The sequence below is a fragment of the Macaca fascicularis genome, chromosome 16 (assembly GCF_037993035.2).
Source record: "Macaca fascicularis isolate 582-1 chromosome 16, T2T-MFA8v1.1".
Lineage (NCBI taxonomy): Eukaryota > Metazoa > Chordata > Mammalia > Primates > Cercopithecidae > Macaca > Macaca fascicularis.
In genome coordinates, this window is record NC_088390.1 from 47,050,903 (window position 1) to 47,077,652 (window position 26,750).

The window sequence follows — 26,750 nt, forward strand, 5'->3', positions numbered from 1 at the left end:
TGTTAATTACATTTTCATTCCTAGAGACCAGATTATATACTCAATGAAGGGAGGGACCACTGAATCCTCAAGCAGCTAACATAATGCAAGGAATATGGTAGGTGCTTGAAAAATAGGCCAGGTACAGGGGCTCACGCCTGTAATCCCAGCACTTTGGGAGGCCGAGGCAGGTGGATCACAAGGTCAGGAGTTTAAGACCAGCCTGGCCAACATGGTGAAACCCCACCTCTACTAATAAAAATACAAAAAATAGCCGGGCGTGGTGGCATGCGCCTGTAGTGCCACCTACTAGGGAGGCTGAGGCAGGAGAATCGCTTGAACCCAGGAGGCGGAGGTTTCAGTAAGTCAAGATGGCGCCACTGTACTCCAGCCTGGGCAACAGAGGGAGTCTCAAAATAAATAAATAAATAAATAAAAATAATAATATCAGTAAAGGCCAATTTCTAATTGCTTGTTTGCAAAAGTTACCTACCCTCAAACTTCCTTAACACTCAATGCCACAGAATACTTTCTGGCTTGCCCCAAAAGCTGAACGACTGTCAACTGCCATAGAGAAAGGGAGTCCTTCTCTACCCATCCATCCCTTTCCCCAGTGCAGAACTAGTCATATGCCCTAGCTTATAAACTACTCATATTACCCATAACAGCACTTCTCAACCTAATATAATTGTATAATTGTTTCTCAGTCACTGTTCACATGAGGAAAAGGGGCTTCTCTTTAACTGTATTACTAGCAATATGCAATTAGTGTAGCATAAAACACATTTAATTTGTTGAATAAACGAATATAGGAAATGGCTGTCCCCAAATCAATAAGAATTGAAAAATACTTGAGAACTCAGTGAACCAAATAGATAGGTAACAGTCTGCCCTGCCTATTCTACTACTCCTTTCAGGGGAAATTAAGAAATTTTAACCTCCAAGATTTTATTTCTATAGGTCCGACCTCCATCCTCAAGGCTTATTTAAAGGAAGTAATAATTACTTTCTTTATAGTTATTTGCATTTCTGAGCCCCAACCTTAACTTAAATCTTACCTCCTATAAAGAATGAGAAAGATAAACAGAAAATCCAGTTCCAATTACATTTTCTGAAGCTTCCTATTGATTGCTGCCTTAGGTTTCCCCAAATACTGAATCCACAGTTTCATCCTTATCATAAAGACTGTTTTAGCAGATTTCTAGCAACCAGTACTTAATAAGATCTCCTACAGGGAACAGAAAAGGTTCCAGGTTCCAGTGTCTTCTAAAGTACTCAGTTCTATCAAATTCAGAATTTAAGTCAGATGTTGACTATAACATCACTTTACTTGATTTTGCTTTTTCAACCGATAGAAGCCACATACTCATCCCTTCAGGGAATACGCCGAGTTAGTACACTTCAGCGAAGACTAAAAGAAAGCCCTAATATTACTGTAAATACCTCTTTACTCAAAGTAGCTGGCACATAAAATTTGGGAGGAAGGGAAAGTAACAATCAACAAGTTCCCAGAATTAGAGTTATGAACACCAAGAATGTATCATGAAATTGTTTAAGGTACTTTAGGTTAAGCATTATCTTAAAACAGCACAACAGCAGAAACAAAAAGGGGCCAGGCGTGGTGGCTCATGCCTGTAATCCTAGCACTTTGGGAGGCCAAGGCAGGAGCATCGCTTGAGCCCAGGAGTTCAAGACCAGCCTGGGCAACATAGCAAGACCCTGTCTCTCTCTCTTTTTTTGAGACAAAGTCTTGCTTTTTGAGACGGAGTCTTGCTCTGTCGCCCAGGCTGGAGTGCAGTGGCACGATCTTGGCTCACAGCAACCTCTGCCTCCTGGCTTCAAGCAATTCTCCTGTCTCAGTCTCCCAAGTAGCTGGGACTACATGTACCTGCCACCACGCCCGGCTAATTTTTTTTCGTACTTAAAGAGACAGGTTTCACCATATTGGTCAGGCTCGTCTCAAACTCCTGACCCCAGGTGATCCACCCATCTTGGCCTCCCAAAGTACTGGGATTACAGGCATGAGATACTGTGCCTGGCCCCTGTCTTTTTTTTTTTTTTTTAAATTAAGAATTTTTTTAAAAAAAGGTCCCTGGCTTCACAACTTCATGATTATTAAATTATCACTAATCTAATTCACCAAAAAAGGCCAATATATTCTTGATTTTCCTTTTTAATTTCTTTTTTGAGACCGAGTCTTGCTCTGTCGTCCAGGCTGGAGTGCAGTGGCGTGATCTTGGCTCATTTTTTGTAACTTCTGCCTCCCAAGTTCAAGTGATTCTCTTGCCTCAGCCTCCCAAGTAGCTAGGATTACAGATATGCACCATCATAGCCAGTTAAGTTTTTGTATTTTAGTAGAGACGGGTTTTCACCATGTTGGCCAGGCTGGTCTCGAACTCCTGAGCTCAGGCAATCTGCCCACATCGCCCTCCCAAAGGGCTGGGATTAAAGGTGTGAGCCACTGGGCCTAGCCTTATTCTTGATTTTTCTAAGACAGAGACTCACAACTAAATACTTGAAAGCTACTGAATTTTTAAAACTGCTTTTGTCCCAGACACTGACTGGTGCTAGAAATATAATTTACTAAAGACAATCCGTTTTTCTAATGAAGAATAGTGACTGTGACAGCTAAGCAGGCAATTTTAGTAAGTATGTTAAGTGTTATGAGGAGAAAGCCGTAAGTTAAGTTCTAGGAGTACAGAGCAGAAGCACCTAACCAGGTCTGGAGTTAAGGTGGGGCATGGGTAGGTAGGGATGGACTCCCTTTCCCTAGAGGGACTGTCTCTTCATATACGTAACATTTTTCAAAAATTAACTGAATGAAGGAGAAACAAAACCCATCTACTTCCTTTGCTTATTATCTGGGAAAAATACTAATTTGAAAGAAAACGAGTAAAAGGCAAGACCAAAAGGCAAGACCAGTAACAGTATTAAGTTTTAAAATTTTTAGCCACTTTCCAGAAAATTAAGATACCTCCTGGTAAAATATTCTTATTCATATTAAAATAGGCCGTGTGCTGTGACTCACGCCTGTAATCTCAGCACTTTGGTAGGCCGAGGCGGGTGGATCACAAGGTCAGGAGTTTGAGACCCGCCTGGCCAACATGGTGAAACCCCGTCTCAACTCAAAATACAGAAATTAGCTGGGTGCGGTGACTCACACCTGTAATCGTAGTTACTCGGAAGGCTGAGGCAGGAGAATTGCTTAACCCCGGGAAGTGGAGGTTGTAGTGAGCTGAGATCATGCCACTGCACTCTAACCTGGGTGACAGAGCGAGACTCCGTCTCAAGAAAAAAAAAAAAAAAAAGAAATTAAAATAATATGATGACAGAGAAAGAACCGCTTGCTAGATGGTATTAACAGGTTTTTCAAAAATGACAAATTTAGAATGGATAATATTTTTCCTACCAAATTGATTAACTTTCCAGGCATCCCACAAGAGGTATTGAAACATATCACCTTCTAACATGTAATAGTAATGCTTAATTAAAGAGCTAGGAAAAGGGATGTAGGTAGAATTCTTTTCCCTGTAGTTGATAATCGCTCTGCCTTGGAGAGATAACAGAAAACTCCTTAAAAAGAATAGTCTGTCAAATATGACCCTAAATTGTTTTTTTCCATGGAGAATCACTTCTTTTGACAGTAATGCATCTATACAGTCCAAGATGGCTATAAACCAGTTTCTCTGAAACAGGATTAAAGACACACTTTGTATTCATACACATCTCTATTTTTAGGTATATATTATTTTCCTTTTTTATCAGCTTACATCATGCTTTGATATATATTTTCTAATATCCAAAGTTACCATTTACTTTTTGGAAAAAAACTAACAGTAATGTGTTTATTTTCTATTTTATTATTTTTGGGAGTAATTTCTCAAAAGTACAGGATTGTTCCCAACTCATCAGGTTATCTTATTTTATTGCTTAAGTTTCAAGGTTTCCTTACTTGTCCCTTTCTGTTTACTCCAATTATTCCAGCTGTGGCTTCATGAGGTGCAGTAACAAAAATCGTTTCTCCACTGATTCTATTCATGTAGATGCAGGTACCAGTCTCAAGATCATAGAGGTGGATATAACCATACTTGGTTATCAAGAATACCACATCATGCTTTTCACTGATCTATAGAAAGAAAATTAACACTTCAGTGAAATAATGAATCTATAAACAGAAAATAAAAACATTCAGTCTAATTCCATTTCAGAGATGGTAAAATTCTAGAACAAGAGGGTTATTTGAAAAATTATAAGCTAATATTTAAAGTTTCCTTCATTTTTATAGCACATTTAAATATGGATATTCCAAGCTCTTATATAACACAAGAATATGAATGAAACTGATAAAAGGAAAGACAATTCAAAACTTAGGATAGCACAGTTTATGTATTACAGGCATACCTCATTTTACTGCACTTTGCAATGCAGATGAATCTTTACGAATGGAAGGTTTATGGCAACCCTGCATCGAGCAAGCCTATGGGCACTATTTTCCAACGGCATGTGCTCTCTTCGGTGTCTCTGTGTCACGTTTTCATTAATTCTCACAATATTTCAAACCTTTTCATTATTATATCTGTTATGTTGATCTGTGACCAGTGATCTTTGATGTTACTATTGTAATTATTTTAGGGTGCGATGAATCGCACCCACATAAGACAGCAAACTTAACCGATAAATATTGTGTGTGTTCTGACTGCTCCAGCAACCAGCTGTTCTCCCATTTCTTTCTCTTTCCTTGGGCCTCCCTATTCCGAGACACAACAATAATGAAATTAGGCCAATTAATAACCCTACAATTGCCTCTACATGTTCTACATCTCATTTTAAATCAAAAGCTAGAAGTAATTTTAAGTTCAGTGAGAAAGACACGTCCAAAGCCAAGACAGGCTGAATGGTGGGCTTTTTGACCCAGCCAAGTTGTGAATACAAAGCAAAAGTTCTTGAAGGAAATTAAAAGTGCTACTGCAGTGAACACATGAATGATAAGAAAACCTAACAGCTTTTCTTGCTGATATGGAGAAAGCGCACTGGTGCAGTGGCTTACAAATGTAATCCTAGTCTCATTTTCTCACATCTAAGAAAACGACCACAGACAAAGTCAAACTCTAGTACTTGCCACATTGAGGTAATGTTTTGCAGGCCAAAGAGAAATAAAACGATTCTACTTTTGAATTTATGTAACTATATATATGAGCAGTTTTTTTTTTCTCTTTTAAAATGTTATAGGCCAGGTGCAGTGGCTCATGCCTGTAATCCTAGCACTTTGGGAGGCCAAGGTGGGTGGATTGCCTGAGCTCAGGAGTTTGAGACCAGCCTGGGCAACACAGTGAAAATTCCGTCTCTACTAAAATATAAAAGAAATTAGCCAGGCATGGCAGCATGCACCTGTAGTCCCAGCTACTGGGGAGGCTGAAACAGGAGAACTGCTTGACCCTGGAGGCGGAGGTTGCAGTGAGCCGAGATGGTGCCACTGCACTCCAGTCTGGGCAACAGAGTGAGACTCCGTCTCTAAAAGAAAAATGTTATACACAGCTGGGTGCAGTGGCTCATGCCTGTAATCTCAGCACTCTGGGAGGCTAAGGTGGGTGGATCACTTGAGCGGAGGAGTTCGAGACCAGCCTGACCAATATGATGAAGCCCTGACTCTACTAAAAATACAAAAAAATTACCCAGGTGTAGTGGTGCATGAGATCGCGCCATTGCACTCCAACCTGGGTGACAGAGTGAGACCCTGTCTCAAACAAAAATACAAATAAAAATGTTATATACTAGCCAGGTGCAGTGGTATGTGTCTGTAGTCCCAGCTACACAGGAGGCTGAAGCACAAGGATCACTTAAGGCCAGGAGTTTAAGACCAGCCTGGGCCAGGCATGGTGGCTTACGCCTGTGATCCCAGCAGTGTGGGAGGTCGAGGTGGGCAGATCACTTGAGGTCAGGAGTTCGAGACCAGCCTGACCAACATGGCGAAACCCCGACTCTACTAAAAATACAAAAATTAGCCAGGTGTGGTGGCAGGTGCCTGTAATCTCAGCTACTCGGGAGGCTGAGGCATGAGAATCGCTTGAATCCAGGAGGCAGAGATTGCAGTGAGCTGAGACTGTGCCACTGCACTCCAGTCTGGGCAATAGAGAGACTCAGTCTCATAAAAAAAAAAAAAAAAAAAAAGACCAGCCAGGGCAACACAGTGAAACATTGTCTCTAAAATACTTTTCAAATAGCCAGGCGTAGTGGTATGTACCTGTAGTCCTACCTACTCCTAGCTACTCTGGAGGCTGAGGCAAGAGGAACAATTGAGCCCAGGAGTTCAAGTTCAAGGCTGCAGTGAGCTATGATCACACCAACTGCATTCCAGCCGGGGCAACAGAGGGAGACCCTGTCTCTTTAAAGAGGGAGAGGGAGGGGGAGAGGGGGAGAGTGGGAGAGAGAGGGAGGAGGTCCGGCGCAGTGGCTCACGCCTATAATCCCAGCGCTTTGGGAGGCCAAGGTGGGTGGATCACGAGGTCAGGAGATCAAGACCATCCTGGCTAACACGGTGAAACCCCATCTCTACAAAAAATACAAAAAATTAGCCGGGTGTAGTGGTGGGCGCCTGTAGTCCCAGCTACTCAGGAAGCTGAGGCAGGAGAATGGCGTGAACGTGGGAGGCGGAGCTTGCAGTGAGCTGAGATCGCACCACTGCACTCCAGCCTGGGCACAGAGTGAGACTCCGTCTCAAAAAAAAAAAAAAAGAAAAAGAAAAAGAAAAGAGAAGAGAAGAGAAGGAAAGGAAGGGAAAGGGAAAGGGAAAGGAACGAAAAAAGGCCAGGCGCGGTGGCTCAGGCCTGTAATCCCGCGCACTTCGGGAGGCTGAGGCAGGCGGATCACGAGGTCAGGAGATCGACACCATCCTGGCTAACACAGTGAAACCCCGTATTTTGTATTTTGAAAAAATACAAAAAAATTAGCCGGGCGTAGTGGTGGGCGCCTGTAGTCCCAGCTACTCATGAGGCTGAGGCAGGAGAATGGCATGAACCCGGGAGGTGGAGCTTGCAGTGAGCCGAGATCCTGCCACTGCACTCCAGCCTGGGCAACAGAAGGAGACTCCATCTCAAAAAAAAAAAAAAAAAAAATTCAAACCAGCTACAGCATTCTTTTAAGCCAAAACCTAATCTAGTGTAAGGCCCTAACTTTCCTCAATTCTGTGAAGGCTCAGAGAGGTGAGAAAACAACAGAAGAAAAATTTGAAGGTAGCAGAAGTTGATTCGTGAGGTTTAAGCAAATAAACTATCTGTACAATATAAAAGTGTAAGGTGAAAACCAAGTACTGATGTAGAAGCTGCAGCAAGTTATATGGAAGATCTAGCAAAGATCATTGAAGGCGGTCACACTAAACAACAGATTTTCTCTACAGAGAAGTCAATGCCTGGCTTTAATGGACAGGCTGACTCTCTTATTAGGAACTAATGACGCTGGTGACTTTAAGTTGAAGCCAATGCTCATCTGCTATTCCAAAAATCCTAGGACCTTCAAGAATTATGCTAAATCTACTTTGCCTATGCTATAGAAATGGAACAGCAAAGCCCTGATGACAGCACATCTGTTTACAGCATGGTTTACTAAATATTTTATGCCTGCTGTTCAGACCTACTGCTCAGAAAAAAAAAAGATTCCTTTCAAAATATTACTGCTCATCGACAATGCACATAGTCATCCAAGAGCTCTGATGGAGATATACAAGGAGATTAATATTGCTTTCATGTCTGCTAAGACAGCATCCATTCTGAAGCCTATGAATCAAAGAAGCAATTTTGACTTACAAGTCTTCTTATTTAAGAAATATATTTCATAAGACCACAGCTGCCCTGGATAGTGATTCGTCTGATGGATCTGGGCAAAGTAAATTTAAGTGAATCTGGAAAGGATTCACCACAGTACTTTTAAGTAATGGTGAATCTGGAAAGGCTTCATCATTCTAGATGTCATTAACAACATTCATGATTCATGGGAGGAAGTCAAAATATCAACATTAAAAGGAGTTTGGAAGAGGCTGATTCCAACCTTCATGGATGATTGAGGGGTTCAAGACTTCAGTGCAGCACATACGGGCAGATGTGGTAGAAATAGCAAGAAAACCAGAATTAGAAATAGAGCCTAAAAATGTGACTGAATTACTGTATCTCCTAGTAAAGGAGCTGTTTCTTAAGGATGAGCAAAGAAAAGTGGTTTCTTGAGATAAAATCTACTGCTGGTGAAGGTGCTGTGAACATTGCTGAATGACAACAAAGCATTTAGATTATTACAGAAACTTAGCTAGTAAAGCACTGGCGGGGTTTGAAAGAACTGACTCCAATTTTGAAAGAAGATCTACTGTGGGTAAAATGCTATCAAACAGCATTGCATAGAGAAATCTTTTGTGAAAGAGTCAACTGATGCAGCAAACTTCTCTGCTGTCTTATTTTAAGAAACTGCCACAGCCACCTCAACCACTCTGATTATTCAGCAGTCACTGACACTGAGACAAGACTTTCCACAAGCAAAAAGATTAAAACTCACTAAAGGCTCAAATAATCATTAACATTTTTTAGCAATAAAGTATTTTTAAATTACAGTATGTATACGGTTTTTCTAGAGATATGCTATTTCACACTTTACAGTAGACTATAGCATAGTGTAAGTGTAACTTTGATCTGCACTGGGAAACCAAATAATTCTTATGACTCACTTTGTTGTGGTATTTAATTTATTGTGGTCGTCTGGAACCAAACCTCATAATATGCCCAAGGTAGGCCTGTACATGAAAGGCCAAGGTATTATTTTACAAAGCTTCACTAATAAACTTTGTAAGAGTATTCTTTTAAGCATCACTTAAATTATATCTACCATGAATAGTCTTTGGGTTAATTTCTTTTAAGAGGAGAGATTTTTTAAAAGTTTTATTTTGCTTAAAATACCTGCATTGCAACAGGAAAATCATTTTGTGCTTCTGGAGGAAAGAAAACATCCACTGCCTTCTTTGGAAAGGGCTGGTTCCCTGTAGGTGGTGTGCCAACTTCAATAATATGTAACTGTTCAAAAGAAAATCAAAATGTATATAAACCTACACATTAGCAGTTGATCACAGAAGCTTTATTTGTAGCCCCCAAATGGAAACAACCAACATGTTCTACAGAAGATCAATGTTAAATGGTTTTGGTTACATCCATACCATGGAATACTTGGCAATAAAAAGGAACAAACTTTCATGAACATTATGGTGAGTACAAAAAAGAAGCCAATCTTAAAAGGTCACATACTGTATGATTCCATTTATGTAACATTCCTAAAGTGACAACATTATAGAGATGGAGAATAAATTAGTGGTTGCCAGGAGCTAGGGATGGTGTGAGAGAGGGGGAGTGGGTGGGACTCTACAGTCATAAGGGAAATCACTGTGGTGATAAAATAGTTATCTACTCATGATAAAATGACACAGAATCATACAATTGTACCAATGTCAATTTCGTGGTTTTTCTACTGTACTACAGCTGTGTAAGATGTAGCCATTGGGAGAAACTGGATAAAGAACACAGGGGACTGCTCTGTACTGTCTTTGCAGCTTCCTATAATCTGTATTATTTTAAGATAAATACATTTTTTAAAGTCAGCTGATACTCAGGAGGCTGAGGCAGGAGAATCGTTTGAACCCGGGAGGCGGAGGTTGCAGGAAGCTGGGATTGTGCCACTGCATTCCAGCCTGGGCAACACAGCGAGATTCCATCTCAAAAAAAAAAGTCAGCTGAATATCTGAAATAATCATACCTCAAATAATCTACCTGAAATAAATGGTATAGAAGGGTAATACATTACCTACAAAGGTATTTTTCTCCTAGCTTTCAATTTTAATTTAGTATTTCCAAATAGAAACGTAAGTTGTTTAATTCTTCTCTACCTATACATATACACTAAAACAGAAGGAATGTATATACCTAATTTGAGTTGTCTCTCTAATCACAAACATCCCATAAACTAAATGAGAACATTTTGGTTTAAAATATCCAATGCTGCACGTAAGCCAGGCAAGAGAAAATTAAATAATCTCAATGAAAAAGTACTATATATTTTCCTTAGTCATGTGAGAAATGAACTCAGACAAAAAATAATTCAGTATCCAAGACACATACCATATGAATGCTATAGGGTCTCATCATCCTTCATTAGGATGACTAGCCACACTGAAAAAAATTGGTATCTTCCTTCAAAAGCCGTGGCAGACAGGATAGCACCATGTATTAAATAACAGGCTCAAAAACCTATAAACAGGTTTCCAGATACTGTTCAAAATGACATTGAAACTTTTTGCTAGTAGAACTTTTCAATAAATATCCTGGCCTTATGTTTTAAGGATAATATCTAATTTCTAAAACTATGTGTTTTTTTCTGTTTAAATTCCATCAATTCAGATCTAAATATCAGTGCTTTCTACCCTTGTCACATTGAGGTATTGGCAGCATTATTCCTCAATTCAGGGGCTATATGAAATTTTAAGCAGAATTGTACCCCATTACTTACTATTTCCTCTCTCCTGACAGGCTACAGATGATCATATTTAAGCAATCTCTATTTCAATTTTTAAAAACTGCTTACTTACCAAGAAAAAGAGACACACGTCCTAACGAAAGTGAAGTTCAAATTTTTTGGTCTGCCTAGAATCTAAACCCTCTTCCTGATGGGACAACAAGAGGGAAGATACTCTTTACAAGTTTTGTTGGTGGTAGAACCAGCCTTCTGTTTTAGGAGCACCAAACACCAAATAATTATTTCCAAACCTCTCAGACGTAAGATGTGGGCATCTGATCTTGCCTATAACTGGACTTCGAACAGGGAGCTAGGAACACAAAGGTATTAGGATTTCAGAGATTCTACTCTGGTAGTGGAAATGGCAGTCAAATCGAATTTCCAAGCATCCAGCAATGCAATCATGGATCCAGAAGTGTCCTCAGAGTTCCATGGAATAGTTGTTGGCTGAGACCCTGACCACTGCTAATTTTCCATTATTTCTCCTCATTTCCTAGTCTTGGTTTTACAGCCTCCCTAGCTGTTGTAAACTATCCAATATCCTTCACTAAACAGACCATTGCTCCAATCAACCAGACCTTGTTTCTATTACCTGCAACTAAGTCTAATACACAAAGTACAATTTGTCCAGGTGATTCCAATGTGTAGCCACCGCTGAAAACCACTAACTTATGGCAATGTTATTCAACTATAGTCTACATTACCTCTATATCAAGCCATATAGGGTATTTAAAATGCAGATTATACTAGGAGACCAAGGTGGGAGGATCACTTGGACCCAGAGGTTTGAGACCAGCCTGGGCAATATAGTGAGACCCTGTCTCTACAAAAACACCAAATTTAGCCAGGCATGGTGGCACGTGCCTGTAGTCCCAGCTACTTGGGAGGCTGAGACAGAGGTATCACTTGAGCCCAGAAGATCGAGGCTGCAGTGAGCCCATGACTGCGCTACTGCACTCCAGCCTAGGCAGCAGAGTGACACCCTGTCTCAAAAAGCAAAAAATAAACAAAAAAACACTATTGGCACCACCTACTAAATCAAACTCTCTAGATGTACAGCATATAAATGTGCACTTTGGCAATCAAAATAAAGAATATAAACAGCCAATAGAACGAGTTGTGAAAGAACATTATTCATTTTAGACAAGTATCACTAGATGCAAAATTTGAACAAATTAAGTCACCACAAATGTGAATACTAAAAATAAATTACTTAGGAAAGGAGAAGTCTATTTTGAAATTAGATGACTAATTCGTAGCAGAAAGTCAAATACAAGTTCTCATTAAAATAATTACCAAAGTCAAAACTTACCTTCCCTCCAGCTTGGCCCCGTACTGCAAAACAAAATAATGTTGATTCTTCTGCATTTCCTTCCATCTTAAACTGTGCGAAGCTAGCTGCATGTCCTTCAATGGGCTGAGACACTTTCCTATCTACAGAATATAGCTGCATAGCTCCCACCACACGATTTTGCTATAAAGGATCAAAGAGAATAATGTTTGGAGACCCATAAACCAAAAACTCTCAGATTCATCAAGTAATGAAATAACTAGAATGCTTTGTCATCTTTAGCAGGATTTATAATTATTTGTGACTTCATCTCTCAATATAGATTTGATACTTCTTAACTTAAAATCAGCCCCAAACATTATCTTGTTAAAGCTTAACATTAATGTTTAACATGTGCCTCATACACGTCTTAAACAAAAAGGTACAGAAGCATTCATTTTGCAGTAAATACTCCATAATAAATCCCAAATCATTCTTTTTTTTTTTTGAGGCGGAGTCTTCACTCTGTCGCCCAGGCTGGAGTGCAGTGGCACCATCTCGGCTCACTGCAAGCACCGCCTCCCGGGTTCACGCCATTCTCCTGCCTCAGCCTCCCGAGTAGCTGGGACTACAGGCGCCCGCCACTGCGCCCGGCTAATTTTTTGTATTTTAGTAGAGACGGGGTTTCACCGTGTTAGCCAGGATGGTCTCGATCTCCTGACCTCATGATCCGCCCGCCTCGGCCTCCCAAAGTGCAGGGATTACAGGCGTGAGCCACCGCGCCCGGCCTCCCAAATCATTCTTACAGAAACTCAATTTCTACTCAATCTCCACAGAAGAGCTCAAAACGCTTGATAAGAGCATTCTGAAATTATATGTCAGTATAGCAAGGGAGCGAGGAAGGAAGAAAGGAGGGAAGGAGGGAGGAAGGAGAAGAGAAGGGGTGTGAGGGAGGAAAAAAAAGGTCTTCCAAAATAAGTGAAATTCAACAGGATTGAGTATAGAAAGACCTAATCTCAAAATAAAACTGCATTCTGGGCACCACAGTTTTCTAAACCTCTTCTTTATAAAAAACTAGTTAAAATGTTACCTGTGCAGATATACCAGTCAGAAGTAACCACTTTTGTTTTGCATCTGTACGGTAATTGATAATCTGGCACCCTGCAAGGCTAGAATGGCGATCAAACATTTTCACTGGCTGAGACTCTCCTTCCATACTCCAGTGATAAACTGCATTATCGGTAACAAGAGCAACCGTATTCAAAGAGATCCATTTCCAAAAGGTGACATCATCAGTCATAGTATGAGCCTTCATTTTACTTTTCATTTCAATGTTAAAAATCTGAAGAGTTTTCCCAGCTAAAAACAAAATCAAGAATTATAAATCATTAAAAGCGTAAAGTTTAGAATGAATACCTACCTAGACTAGCTCTGTAACTTCCAAACAAAAATATTTCTATTACGAGACTAATAACTACAGGAGTTGCATCAATACAGCAGCAACCATTAAAGAGGTAACAGCTAAGACTAAGCAATCTACATCTACATTTTAAGCAAAAACTGTATTATCGCTAATAAACACACTTTAAACAGTATGACTTCCATGGAATTCTAAATCCCAACTTAAAGTAAGTCTAATGAATAGTTTTCTTAACAATAATTGAAAACAAAGCCGTTAACTTCATACTTGTAATTAAGTATGTTTACACATAAACTTAGTTGCATCGACACAAGACAAAGCAACTCTGATAACAAACACGTAGGGGAAAGAAAATGTACTTTTTTAAAAGCAGTCATCTCTCATCCAAATAAATCTTGTGGAAACTGCTTTTTACAAAGAGGATCTGCTTCAATTCTGTCTTGTTGCCACTAGCACATAAAAGAAATGCATGCTACATTTAACTGGCTTAAGATAACAAAGGGAAGGTAGAGGTGCTGGAGGAAAGGAAAGGGAGACAAAGGAAGAGGATAGTTTCAGATGCTGTTAATATACGGGAGGTAAGAACAAAGTTCAAGCTTCATCCAACTAAGAAAGCAAGGATTTAGTTAAAAAAAAAGGATGAAATTTGCCTTGAGTGTTAAGAGTCACCAAGTCAGATGCAAAGGCTTGTACTTGTAATTTGAAATCCATCAGTTCAAAATGTGATTTGGTATAAATTAATAGAGGCCAAAGTCCACAACTATCACTAGGCTATCAAGATTAGTCTTTAAAGACTAAGAAAAACACCATTCCTGAGACACAGAGAATCTGGCTCCTGAAGGACCGAAATTTTAAGATTCAGGTGCTGGGGCGACACAGAAGGGGGGCAAAACATATAGCTTTGTACTACAACCCTCCTTACCACATGTGCAAAAATTTCTTTCATAAAATGAAGAATGTTATTCCCATCCCACACAGTATGTAAACCACAACCAGACTTGAAAAATTGTGAGAGTTACAGTCCTGTTTATAAAAAGAAGCCAAGAGGTTCAAAACTGGCTTCAGAGGGAAGCAGGATTTTGAACTGACTGACTTTCCTTTGCTGCCTTCCTCAATCCCCAGATTATTCGGGATTGGAGTATATATATAAGTGTAGTGGTTTGGGGAGGGGGACAAGAGATGACAGCTTGACTCCATAGTGCAGACATATAGGGACAAATCTATGATGCTATTGTACAATGCTCCGAAAATATTTTCAATTTATTCTCTTCATAGAACAGGACAATAACTAACACAATCTAATTTAAGATAACTCACCATCTGCACACATAAGAAAGCGTTAAGAAATGTGATAAGATAACAATAACATTAAAAATAGAAAAGAATTTTGGCAAAATTAAAATTATGGCCTTTTAACAGAGAGGTATGGGAACTGCTAAGGACCTGAATTTAAATTCTTTAAAGAGTCTGAAGGAAGCTTAATACCCTAAATAGAAGTAACAGAAGTAAAACACTTACTGTCACAAAACATCTGGTCCCATGTGAAAGCTGGACGATTTTTCCTTGAGATGAGATGAGCTTCTATCTTAGATATGTGATAGTGACTTATGTGTTTGAATATGCTAGTCCTACCCAACCCTATTTACTCTCCAACTAGTATTATTACTACATACAAAGTTTAAATCATGTAAAGCAAAGTCAAAGTTCGGCACCTCTAACAACTCAGTCACAAATTTATCAAGAAATTACTGGGAACTTGAACTTTTCTTCCTTCTATCAAAATGAGAAACAAAGCAAAAAATAGGCAATCAAATGCCTTTTCAAGAGTCAGTTTTTCACCGAGCCCTCTTAAAAACATCTGTTTTAACGGGTCAATTAGTCTCATCCTAAAGTTCAAAGGAATACAGGCTCTCTGACAGTCTAAGAGTCTTTGAACTCTGTTTATTCTAAGCTGCACAGTTCCCTTGTTGGGACAATTAAAAAGTCTGAATAAACTCAAATACACTTCACTCAAGAGCTTTAATATCCACCTAAATACAAACACACTTTAAACAATTACTGTAAATTCAAGCCCTTTCTAGAACCCAATAATCTAAGTGAAACACAAGCCTGAAGTACAAAAAAAAGCACAGAATCAAAGGCAAGTTTATTATCATACAAAATTCTGCCATGTTTAGGTGCTAATATTAGTAAAGTATGTTCTATTCCAGAATATGAATCACTAATTTGTTTCCTCTGTAGAGAGATATGTTTAGCACAGTCTTATACCAGATACAAAATATAAATGCATTTATTCTAAAACTTAAAATTATTCTAAGTAGATCTATGTTAAGATATTCCACAGATACATTCCAAGTAAAAGTCATTAAAGTGGTTTAAATCAAGTTCGGTATCAGCAGATCAATCTTCTTTAACCAAATTTAATCAATATACTTAAAAACGTAAACTCTAGTTATTGCACTTGCATAAATACATAGGAAGAGTTGGCTGGGCGTGGTGGCTCACGCCTGTAATCTCAGCACTCTGGGAGGCCGAGGCAGGCAGATCATGAGGTCAGGAGTTTGAGACTAGCCTGGCCAAAATAGTGAAACCTCATCTCTACTAAAAATACAAAAAAACTAGCCAGTGGTGGTGGCAGGCATCTGTAATTCCAGCTACTCGGGAGGCTGAGGCAAGAGAATCACGTGAACCTGGGAGGCGGAGGTTGCAGTGAGCCAAGATCGCACCATTGCACTCCAGCCTGGGCGACAAGAGTAAAACTCCGTCTCAAAAAAAAACAAAAAACAAACAAACAAAAAAACAAACAGGAAGAGTTTTAAGAAAAACCGACAATTTTTTATACCTTTCAGTGCAATTACTTTGCTAGCTGGATTCATGATGGCGCTGTCTGCTGAAATTGGTCTTCGAATTGGATTACTTGGGTCATTCATATCAATGATTACCACCTGGGCCTGCTCTCCTACTTTTTCTCTAATGCAGATGAATTTGTCAGACTCCATAGTCAGGGTACTGAAGCCAATGTTTGCTGGGTTGATACCCAGGTTCTGGAGCTAGAAAATATAATAAATATAATAATGTTACCAAGTGTATTCCAAAGAGTTGACATTCATATATGCTCATCAACACAAATCCTCACTTAACATTAATGCTTCAAGGTCACAATAACATCTACATTATGTTAATTAAAGTGAGACTATTAATAGCCAAGTATTGGACCTTCTCTTCTTCCAACAAACATGGCATTCAACTGTTTCAAATAAGAGGTAGAACAAATACAGATGAAGTTAAAGGAAAGAGCAATATCTGCAAGGCAGCACTCATGGTTCAAGCGATTTGAGGTAATTGAGTTTCTTGATTTATTTTAAGACCTTGGAACTATTGGACCAGTCCTCTCTTACCCCCCTTAACATGTAGCTGTTATTTGTTCACGCTTCAAGAATCTGAAAAATTAAGTTACAAGCATAAAAAGATTTAAAATGTCACAGAGTTCTTGATCTAAATAAAGGAACTTGAATAGCAAGAGCAAACAAGTTCTAATTCTGTGCAAAAAGTGCCAAAACAAAGATATGTAAGAGGGATCTTGTCAAAGGCTACACAGCTAAAGCAATGTGTTCAAGGGAGGCAGGCGAGATAATTCTCAATAGAAAGCGCATGTGGTAAAGCACAGAGATGTATAAGTGTGGTTGGCTATGGGAACTACAAGTACTTTTCTAACACTATCGGCTTGAGGGAGTACAGAATTAAGGTTAGAGAGATGAGCAAGGGCCAGACTGACAAGCTAAACATACCTCAGTAAGAATCCTAAGTTTATTCTACAGGCAAAGGGAGCTACTTAAGGATTTTAACAAGGAAAATAATGGAATTAGATTTGCTTTGTGTACTCAGAAAATACTAAAGTATCTGCTAAACAAATATAGAGGATCTAAAGATGGTAGGTCTTTGCAAACCAATTAAGCATGTAAGAACAAAAGTCACCAGTTACTAGGAGGAAATCTCTACCAGAGTGGGTTATTAATACTCTGGGTGACTAACTATGGTATAACAGATTAAGTCCTACTAAAAGAAGGTACAATGGAGGCTTTATTTTATTAGCCTTGGCCAGACTAGTTTTATCCCCCTTTCCTCCAAGGATAATATAATAAATTCACATGGTACAAAATACACACACACACACACACACCCACCCCAGAAAAGAAAAAGCATGGGAAAAAAAAAATCCAGTCTTTCTGTCACCCTTGTCCTCTAGCAATACAGTTTCCCTCCACAGACACCACCACTGTCACTATTATCTTATGGACTAAACCAGCCAAGTTAACTGTATTTTATTTAAATTCTCTTGTCAAACTCTTCTGCTAATAGTGCTTAAACATAACCAGGCCAGGCTCTGAGTAAGATATAAGACTACAAGGCTACATTTTACTTTCTCTTCACTCTTCTATCTCAATTACTGCTGGTATTGAGTTATAAATGTTGTAACTCAGTTATAAAGTGTAGTTACAGTAACTCAGTTACTGAATACAGGGGCAAGGAGTCAAACAACTGTCTAACCATTACTACAAACATCGTAATAAAGTAGAAGATTAACCTGCTTTACAAGCTCAAGTATATGCTGTAATGCAAGGCAAATACAATAGCTTCAAAGTATGTAACTTACATTTACTTATAGTAAAGGCTTATAAACCATTAATTTTAACTTCTTCCTGACTTTAACTTTTCTTTTGAGACAGGATCTCGTATCTATTTTTCTGAGTAGAGGGTCCTTAGACTCGTTAAGTTTAATTGATAATCAGCCTTTCCAATAATTGGAGAAAATATTCCAGTGGGCTCATAAAGTTCATAAAGCTATAAACCTAAAAGCAATTAAGTTATCCTGTAAGAATCCTAAGCTACCCTGTAAGAATTCTATGTTTCTAAGTCTCTACCAAGCCTTCACCTAAGGCACTGAGTTTCACCTGTCACAGTTTAAGTCCCACAGTGTTTGAGGAAGTCGGAGTAAAAATAGTTAGTCAAATAGTGAAATTAAATTCAAAACCATGAAAGAAAGTTAACCACAGACACTACTAACTGAACCCCAAATGATTCTAACAGATTCCTTCCTACTCCTCAACTTCAGAGGCAGGTGGAAGATGACTTTAAGAAAACACTATCAGAAAATAAAGAGGAGGAAAAACGAAAGTCAAAAACTTGTGTTTCCCATTCCTTGTTAGATCCCCAGAAAAAAAGCAGTAAGAAAAACACGTTGCATCAGTTAACAATTACCTTCAGCCTCAGGGTGTTTTACTTGTAGGAAAAAAACCAAAGATTTGGCCTGGCACCTTGGTTCACACCTATAATCTCAGCACTTCAGGAGGCTGAGACGAGAGGATCACTTGAGCCCAGGAGTTTGAGACCAGCCTGGGCAACATAGTGAGACCCCATCTCTGCAAAAACTTTAAAAAATAAGTAAATAAAAGATCTAGCTTTAAAGGGACAGAACTGCCTGCAACCCTAATCTATGTAATCCTTATATTACTTTCTCAAACACATGCTACCAAGAGAGCTATGCATATATATTTTTGATCTCCTTCAGGAATGTATTGGTACTACTCAAAACAATCCATGTGGAAAAGACATAAATCCTTTATTCAAAAAACACAAAATTAAACAGGAGAAAAGTGACAAACTTTTTTTTTTTGAGATGGAGTCTTGCTCTGTCACCAGGCTGAAGTATAGTGGCTCGATCTCAGCTCACTGCAATCTCCGCCTCCTGGGTTCAAGTGATTCTCCTGCCTCAGCCTCCTGAGTAGCTGGAACTACAGGAGTGCGCCAATGCACCCAGCTAATTTTTTGTATTTTAGTAGAAATGGGGTTTCACCATGTTGGCCAGGATGGTCTCGAATTCCCGACCTCGTGGTCTACCCGCCTCAGCCTCAGTCTAGACAAGAACAGAAAAGTATCCTGTAACATGTAATTCCTTCTTTTCCTCTCTCCCTCAACCTCTACTAGTGAATGTAGTGTTATTCTACTATGAATGCAGTTATTAGAAAAACAGTGATATGGGTTACTTCCCTAGGATTTCTGTCCCTGTTTGAGTTAAAACACCAGCAAACATGAACATAATTCTAAAGTTTCAAGTTTTTTTTTTTGAAACTGAGTCTCATTCTGTCACCAGTCTGGAATGCAGTGGCGCAATCTCGGCTCGCCGCAACCTCTATCTCCCCAGTTCAAGCGATTCTCCTGCCTCAGCCTCCCAAGTAGCTGGGACTACAGGTGTGCACCACTATGCCCAGCTAATTTGTGTATTTTTAGTACAGACCTATTCCTACTGGCTAACAGAAGGTTAAATTTGCTTCCACCTCTTCAAATAAGGTAGGTAAGATTGTTTTCCTTACTGATGTTCCTTGCAAATGAGAATGTTTAGAACACTCAGCAATTCTTCCCGTATTTTCCTGTTATATATTCAAAAGAGAAATATGCCAAAGCACACAATAACAGGACAAGTCACTCTCATTAACTGCCAGTCTGGTTTAGGTATACCCTTACAATAGGAACATATAACAGGGTTGCCAAACTATATAACTATGTCTAGTAATATCAATATAGATTAAAACTTTTAAAATGCAACACATTTTAAAACAGGTTTTATTTTCAAAACAGCACATACTAACCATAAAGTATTCTCAGTCAGTTATAAAGGTGTGATGGTATATAAACTATACCACAAAAACTGTATTTTTATTCTTTATTTATTGAGACACGGTCTCGCCTTATTGCCCAGGCTGGAGTGCAGTGGTACCACTAAAGCCTCAACCCTCCAGGATCAAGTGATCTTCCTACTTCAACCTCCTCAGTACCTGAGACTACAGGTGCCACCATGCCTGGCTAATTTTTTTTTTTTTAGAGACAGGTTCTCCCTATGTTACCCAGGCTGGTCTCGAACTCCTGGGCTCAAGCAATCCTCCCACCTCGACCTCCCAGTGTTGGGATTACAGGTATGAACCACTGTGCCCAATCAGAAACTGAATTATAGACTATGGAACTAAGCACGGATAAAGTCAAAGGACATACCCAACATTCTCTATAAATTTGCAGGTATTTTCAGAGGACATATCTGAAATACATGTAGTATATCTGGATACATGTAGTATCCAAACTACAGCTACATTTTATTATCCTCTCAATCTGCAAAATGCCATTAGTGTTGAAGCTGGGGATATCCTATTTTAAGACATGCTTGGAAATTCCTATGATAAAGTTTTTTTTAGCTTAAAAGAATTCTAATTTTGCTGTTACAAGAATATGGAGTCAGTAAACTAGGGTCCAAAAAACGGGCTTGTTTTTTTGAATAGTTATCATGTGCATACAGTAAAGCACTAAAATCTTACAAAGGTTATACTACGAAAAGTCACCCACCCCATCTTTCCAGTAATACCCTTCTCCCCTAAGCAATTAGAGATACTTTTGCATCTCAGAGCTATCCTGTAGCATATGAAAGTATGTATTTCCTCCGCCCTTTTCCAACAGAATGGCACAAGACACAAAAGTATACAAATAAACTGCTTCCTTGTTTTTACAGAAAAGCACCCAAACTTTGTAACTCATTTGGTTTCCAGATTAGATTTTGGCCTGCAAGTGGCACCTAATCCTGGATCTAAAAAGGTAATTAAACAAATTTATTCCCTATTTATTCTTTAAAACTCTGAAGTACCCTGGAGTTACATGTTACAAATGATTTTAAAATGCTTCCTTTCCCTGGCATCTCCTTCCTTCTCCATTCCAACTTCCATTAACAGGAAGAGGTGAGAAGTAAAAGGTAGGATTCTGTTTTTATAATGAGAAAATAGTACTTCGGCTTCCCCATAATCTAGAGCAGGGGTCCCGAACCACAGGCTGCGGACCAGTATCCGTCCGTTGCCTGTTAGCAACTGGGCCACACAGCAGGAGGTGAGCAGCCAATGAGCAGGCATCACTGCCTGAGCTCTACCTCCTGCCATTTCAGCCGCAGCATTAGATTCTCATAGGCACGCGAACCCTATCGTGAACTGTGCAGGCGAGGGATCTAGGATGCTCACTCCTTATGAGAATCTAACTAATGCCTGGTGATCTGAGGTGAAACAATTTCATCTGAGACCATCCCACTCCACTCCCACCCCACTTCCACCCCCAATCAGTGGAAAAATTGTCTTCGACAAAACGGGCCCCTGATGCCAAAAAGGTTGTGGACCACTGATCTAGAGAACAGAGGCTGTGTTTATGTTTCCTCATCTGAAACATCTGAGATGACATTATATATCTCAGAGGTGTGAAGATTTAATGTGAATGCAAAGAACAATGCCTGACATCTAACAGCTCAATAGATACTGCCTTTTGTTTCGGTTTTTTTGAGATAGGGTCTCACTCTGTCACCCAAGCTGGAGAGCAGTGGTGTGATCATAGCTCACTGTATCCTTAAACTCCTGGGATCAAGCAATCCAGAGTTCACTGATATTAACTATTAACACTGATATTAACTATATACAACGTATCAGTACTTTAAGCCAGCTCAAGATTAGCTTTTTTGCATTTGCATTTTACTATCTGCTTAATTCAGCTGTCCATAGGTTGGCTGAAACTCTGGAGTGAATTTCTTTTAACTACTGATAATAGATTTGTGGTCTCTGGCTGCTTAACTGACTCGGACACTACGAAATGCTTTTTTTTTTTTTTTTTTTTTTAAGTTTGTTTTTGTTGGGGAGGTGAGGAGAAAAGAAAATTACACTTTAGGACTTCCAATTCTTTTTTTTTCTGATACAGGGTCTTGCTCTGTTGTGGCCCAGGGTGGAATTCCGTGGCCCAATCATGTGTCACTGCAGCTTCAAACTCCTGGGCTGCTTAATTCAGCTGTCCATAGGTTGGCTGAAGCTCTGGGTGTGAATTTCTTTTAACTACTGATAATAGTAGCCTTCCAAATAGATGGGACCACCCATACGCCACCATGCCCAGCTAATTTTTTTTTTTTTTTTTTGTAGAGACAAGGTAGCACTTTGTTTCCCAGGCTGGTCTCCAACTCCTGGGCTTAAGGGATCCTCCCGCCTCGGCCTCCCAAAGTGCTGGGATTACAAGCATGAGTCACCGCGCCAGGCCAAAAAAAAAAAAAAATTTTTTTTTTTTTTTTTTTTTTTTTTAAAAGAAACTTCAGGTTGGGTGCGGTGGCTCAAGCCTGTAATCCCAGCACTTTGGAAGGCCGAGACGGGCGGATCATGAGGTCAGGAGATAGAGACCATCCTGGCTAACACGGTGAAACCCCGTCTCTACTAAAAATACAAAAAATTAGCCGGGCGTGGTGGTGGGTGCCTGTAGTTCCAGCTACTCGGGAGGCGGAGGCAGGAGAATGGCGTGAACCCAGGAGGCGGAGCTTGCAGTGAGCCAAGATTGCGCCACTGCACTCCACCCTGGGCGACAGAGCGAGACTCCATATCAAAAGAAAAAAAAAAAGAAGAAACTTCAGAGACGTAACTGAAAGTAACATGATCATTCCTGGATTCTGATTTAAACCAAACAATATTTAGGGACAACGAGAAAATATGAATATGGACTGGTTTTCTGATAGTTCTTAAATATCAGGGCGCTATAAATAATATAATAAGAAAATGTCCTGGCGAGATGTGGTAACTCATTTCTGTAATCCCAGCACTTTGGGAGGCTGAGGCGGGCGGATTACCTGAGGCCCAGAGTTCAAGACCAGCCTGGCCAACATGGTGAAACCCCATCTCTACTAAAAATACAAAAACAAACAAAAAAAATTAGCCAGGCATGGTGGTGCGCATCTGTAATCCCAGCTACTCGGGAGACTGAGGCAGGAGAATCGCTTGAACCCAGAAGGCAAAGGCTGCAGTAAGCCAAGATTGTGCCATTGCACTCCAGCCTGGGTGACAAGAGTGAAACTCCATCTCAAGAGAAAAAAAAAAAAAAAAAAGAAAGAAAGAAAGAAAATGTCCTTATTTTCTAAAGATGCAAGCTGAAGTATTTACAGGTAAAATATGATAGCCTGAATTTACTTAAAATGTTTAAGCAAAACAAACAAAGACAAGCAAATTTACAAGACTGGGCATGGTGGTTCACACCTGTAATCCCAGTGCTTTGGAGGTTGAGGTAGGAGACTAGCCTGAGGCCTGGAGTTCAGTTCGAGACCAGCCTGGGCAACAAGGGAAGCAGAGGTTGCAGTGAGCCGAGAGTGCGCCACCGCACTCCAGACTGGGCGACAGAGCAAGACTGTCTCCCCCCCAAAAAAAAGAAAAAAAAAACCAAACAAACAAAAAAACACATCAGCAATGAGACTCAGAAATCTACGTTGAATGCTCATCAGTTTTTAATGGTTTAAACTTTGTTTTTCCTGTCTTGGTTTTGAAAATATACTCCATTTCATTGTAAATATGGAAAATGGAAAGGGAAAAAAGTATCCATCCTTACTTGAGAGGGAGCAAAGCAGCATGCCTAGGTGCTACCTGAAAGGTTAAGGTGATTTAACACACATCAAGCTCTTAGTGTGGGAGCACAGAGCACTCTATTATTTGATGAACTTCTAGTTCTGGGACTATGGTATTATAATATAGACTGTTCGTAGTTTTGCTCTTGTTGCCCAGGCTGGAGTGCAATGGTGTGATCTCGGTTCACAACAAACTCCACCTCCCGGGTTCAAGCCATTCTGCCTCAGCCTCCCAAGTAGTTAGGATTACAGGCATGTGCCACCATGCCTGGCTAATTTTGTATTTTTAGAGAGATGGGGTTTCTCCATGTTGGTCAGGCTGGTCTCAAACTCCTGACCTCAGGTGATCTGCCCGCCTCGGCCTCCCAAAGTGCTGGGACTGCAGGCATGAGCCACCGCGCCCAGTCTGATATAGACTGTTCTTAAACAGACTGTTTTTGGCATCATGCTACTGTTATATACTCAAACCTTACCTGGGCTAACTTGCTTTGTTCACATGCTCCTAAAGACAGAATGGGGAAACCCTGATACATCAAGGAATCAGGAAACTTAGTGGTGTTGCATGAGCATCTTAACAGAATATATTAGTGATCAAACTATGAAAATATTGTTAAGAGGAGCAAAGAGGCCATGGTCCTATTGATATATTTAATTCAATACTATATACATTAAGGGCAGAAAATGCTAGCTTAAAACGTACGACCAAATAAAATCATAATTTTTTCAAGGCCTAATTCTTTAACTACCTAAAGACAACTCTCCATTAGCACCAAGGCGCACTCTCAGCAATCATTCCAATCTATCTGTGTGTGCCTACAGACACCACATAATTAAAGGAGTAATAGATTTGCTTTGAGCATACTAATTTCAACCATCAGTTCTCACATTTGATCAGTTAAGAATAAACTCATTGGAAATTGGCTTCTCTATAAGTATACCTAAGAGTTTGTTTCCTAATGAATGACTCATAAACTTGTAGTATAACTCATTCACCAGCTGTATCAGCTGAAAATCAAAATACATGAAAACCAGTTTATGACAGCATTACTAAGGACTTATGTTTCACAATTATTGCTTGGCTTCACACTTTCCAGATCCTCCTTGTTTCATCTAAATAGGGAAAATGTAAAGGAAGTATGTATGAGCTACTATATTTCAGATGGAGCAATTTTCTGCAAATGAATTTTGTATCTTACCAAGGACTTTAGAAGTGTTACCACTATAGAGTTAATAGGTCAACAATCTGAGAGACCTGATGATATTAGTATGTCATTCTGATACCATTAATCTCTCAATACAAGAATTTTTAAGTCAGTACTTAAAGATTTGGTTAACTTCCTAACCCAAGTATTTCACTAAACATAATTTCCTTTAAAAGCTCCTAAACATCCTCTACCTTCTCTAGTATCAATTACGGTGAAAAAAGATGCTGACAGCAGTCACTTCATTGAGCCCTTCCTGGAAACTAGCAGAATGTCAAATAAAAACTGCAGTTGCTGTATTCTACAGGAAATAAGAAATGCTGAGAATGCAGCATTCCTTTAGTTCTTCCATCAACAGGATACCAGCCACTCTTTTCTGTAGGCTCCACAGATTTCAAGCAACAAATAAAAATGCCTTTAATGCTTGCTGTCCCCACATTTAAACATGTAGTTTTTTTCTACTCCATGTTAGCCTTTGAGAGAATCACCGTCTCTTAGAATTTTTGATTCTGGTCACAAACTCCAAATTTAAGCAATATATTCAGGAAGCATCCACAGTTGGAGAGAGGTTGTCAGATTATTAGCTTTGGTAAACTACCAGGAGGCTCAAAGACAAAGAATTTTTCCTACTTGTAATCAATTGCTGATTGGAAATTTTCAAAAACTTTATATTTAATGCATTCTTAAAAAAGTATTCCAACAATTACATGATATCAGATCAATTAGGCCAATGTTAACCAAGCTGCAGGGAAATACAGGAGTTTTTATGCCCCAAATCTTGGAGATGGATATGACTTACCAAGATTATGCCACTGTGTAAATGCAATTCAGCAGCCCAAAACAACCAAATGCTGCTACCATAGCTACATTCAATGGAAGGGGCGAGAAGTTGTACAGAATATATCAGAACCTACCATTCGAAGAACCAGAAACGGGTTTACTTTGAGGGTTCAAGGCCAGGCACAATGGCTCATGCCTGTAATCCCAGCACTTTTGCAGGCCAAGGTGGGAGGACCTCTCAAGCCCAGGTGTTCAAGACCAGCCTGGGCAACATGGCAAGACCCTGTCCCTACAAAAAATAAAAAAACTGGCCATGTGTGGTGGTGTGTACCTGTAGTCCTAGCTAGTTGTTTGAGTCCAGGAGGCAGAGGCTGCAGCGAGCTGTGATTGCACCCCTGCATTCAGCCTGGGTGACACAGCAAGACCTCGTCTCAGAAAATATATATAATACTTATTGCTGACTTAGCATAAAGGATGTTATAAATGAATGTAACCAGGCAGACATTAAAGGCTTGGTTTCCTGATAAGAATAAAACGTCTGGACAGTCCCCTTAATATTCAAGTTATAAAGATCCTTGAGAAACTTCATTCTATGACACAACTTCCCAGCGACTTCACAAATATACATTTAAGTGGGAGCCTAGTATTACATTCCATCAACCCTATCACAATTATATATATTCATGTATCTTTCTACCCTATACTGAGGGACCCCAGGAAATTAGACATTATGCTCTATCCCACATTATTCTAGTTAGATCAATCATTTAAAGCACACTCAGCCCACTAGGTGCTACAAGTTATAAGACTGGAACCATTTTATTTTACAATTGGGTCACTAGAATATTTTTTTTTTCTTTTATTTTATTGAGATTGAGTCTTGCTCTGTCGCCCAGGCTGGAGTGCAATGGCACGATTTCAGCTCACTGCAACCTCCGCCTCCCAGGTTCAAGCCATTCTCCTGCCTCAGTCTCCTCAGTAGCTGGGACTACAGGAATGCACCATCACGCCCAACTAATTTTTGTATTTTTTCAGTAGAGACGGGGTTTCACCATGTTGGCCAGGCTGGTCTCAAACTCGTGATCTCAAGCGATCCACCCACCTCAGCCTCCCAAAGTA

The 26,750-nt window shown here is 39.6% G+C and overlaps 1 protein-coding gene across 2 annotated transcripts in view; it reads right to left on the reverse strand.

Annotated features, from left to right (window-relative positions):
• The window catches only part of CLTC (clathrin heavy chain), a 74,987-nt gene that overhangs the window by 34,977 nt on the left and 13,260 nt on the right, over positions 1-26,750 (reverse strand). For both annotated transcript variants that reach the window (XM_005583872.4, XM_005583871.4), the window contains exons 2-6: positions 16,048-16,255; positions 12,876-13,144; positions 11,828-11,989; positions 8,913-9,026; positions 3,932-4,105 (exon numbers count right to left, since the gene is read on the reverse strand). In XM_005583872.4, the coding sequence (XP_005583929.1) occupies positions 3,932-4,105; positions 8,913-9,026; positions 11,828-11,989; positions 12,876-13,144; positions 16,048-16,255 (927 nt within the window). The remainder of the gene's footprint in view (positions 1-3,931; positions 4,106-8,912; positions 9,027-11,827; positions 11,990-12,875; positions 13,145-16,047; positions 16,256-26,750) is intronic.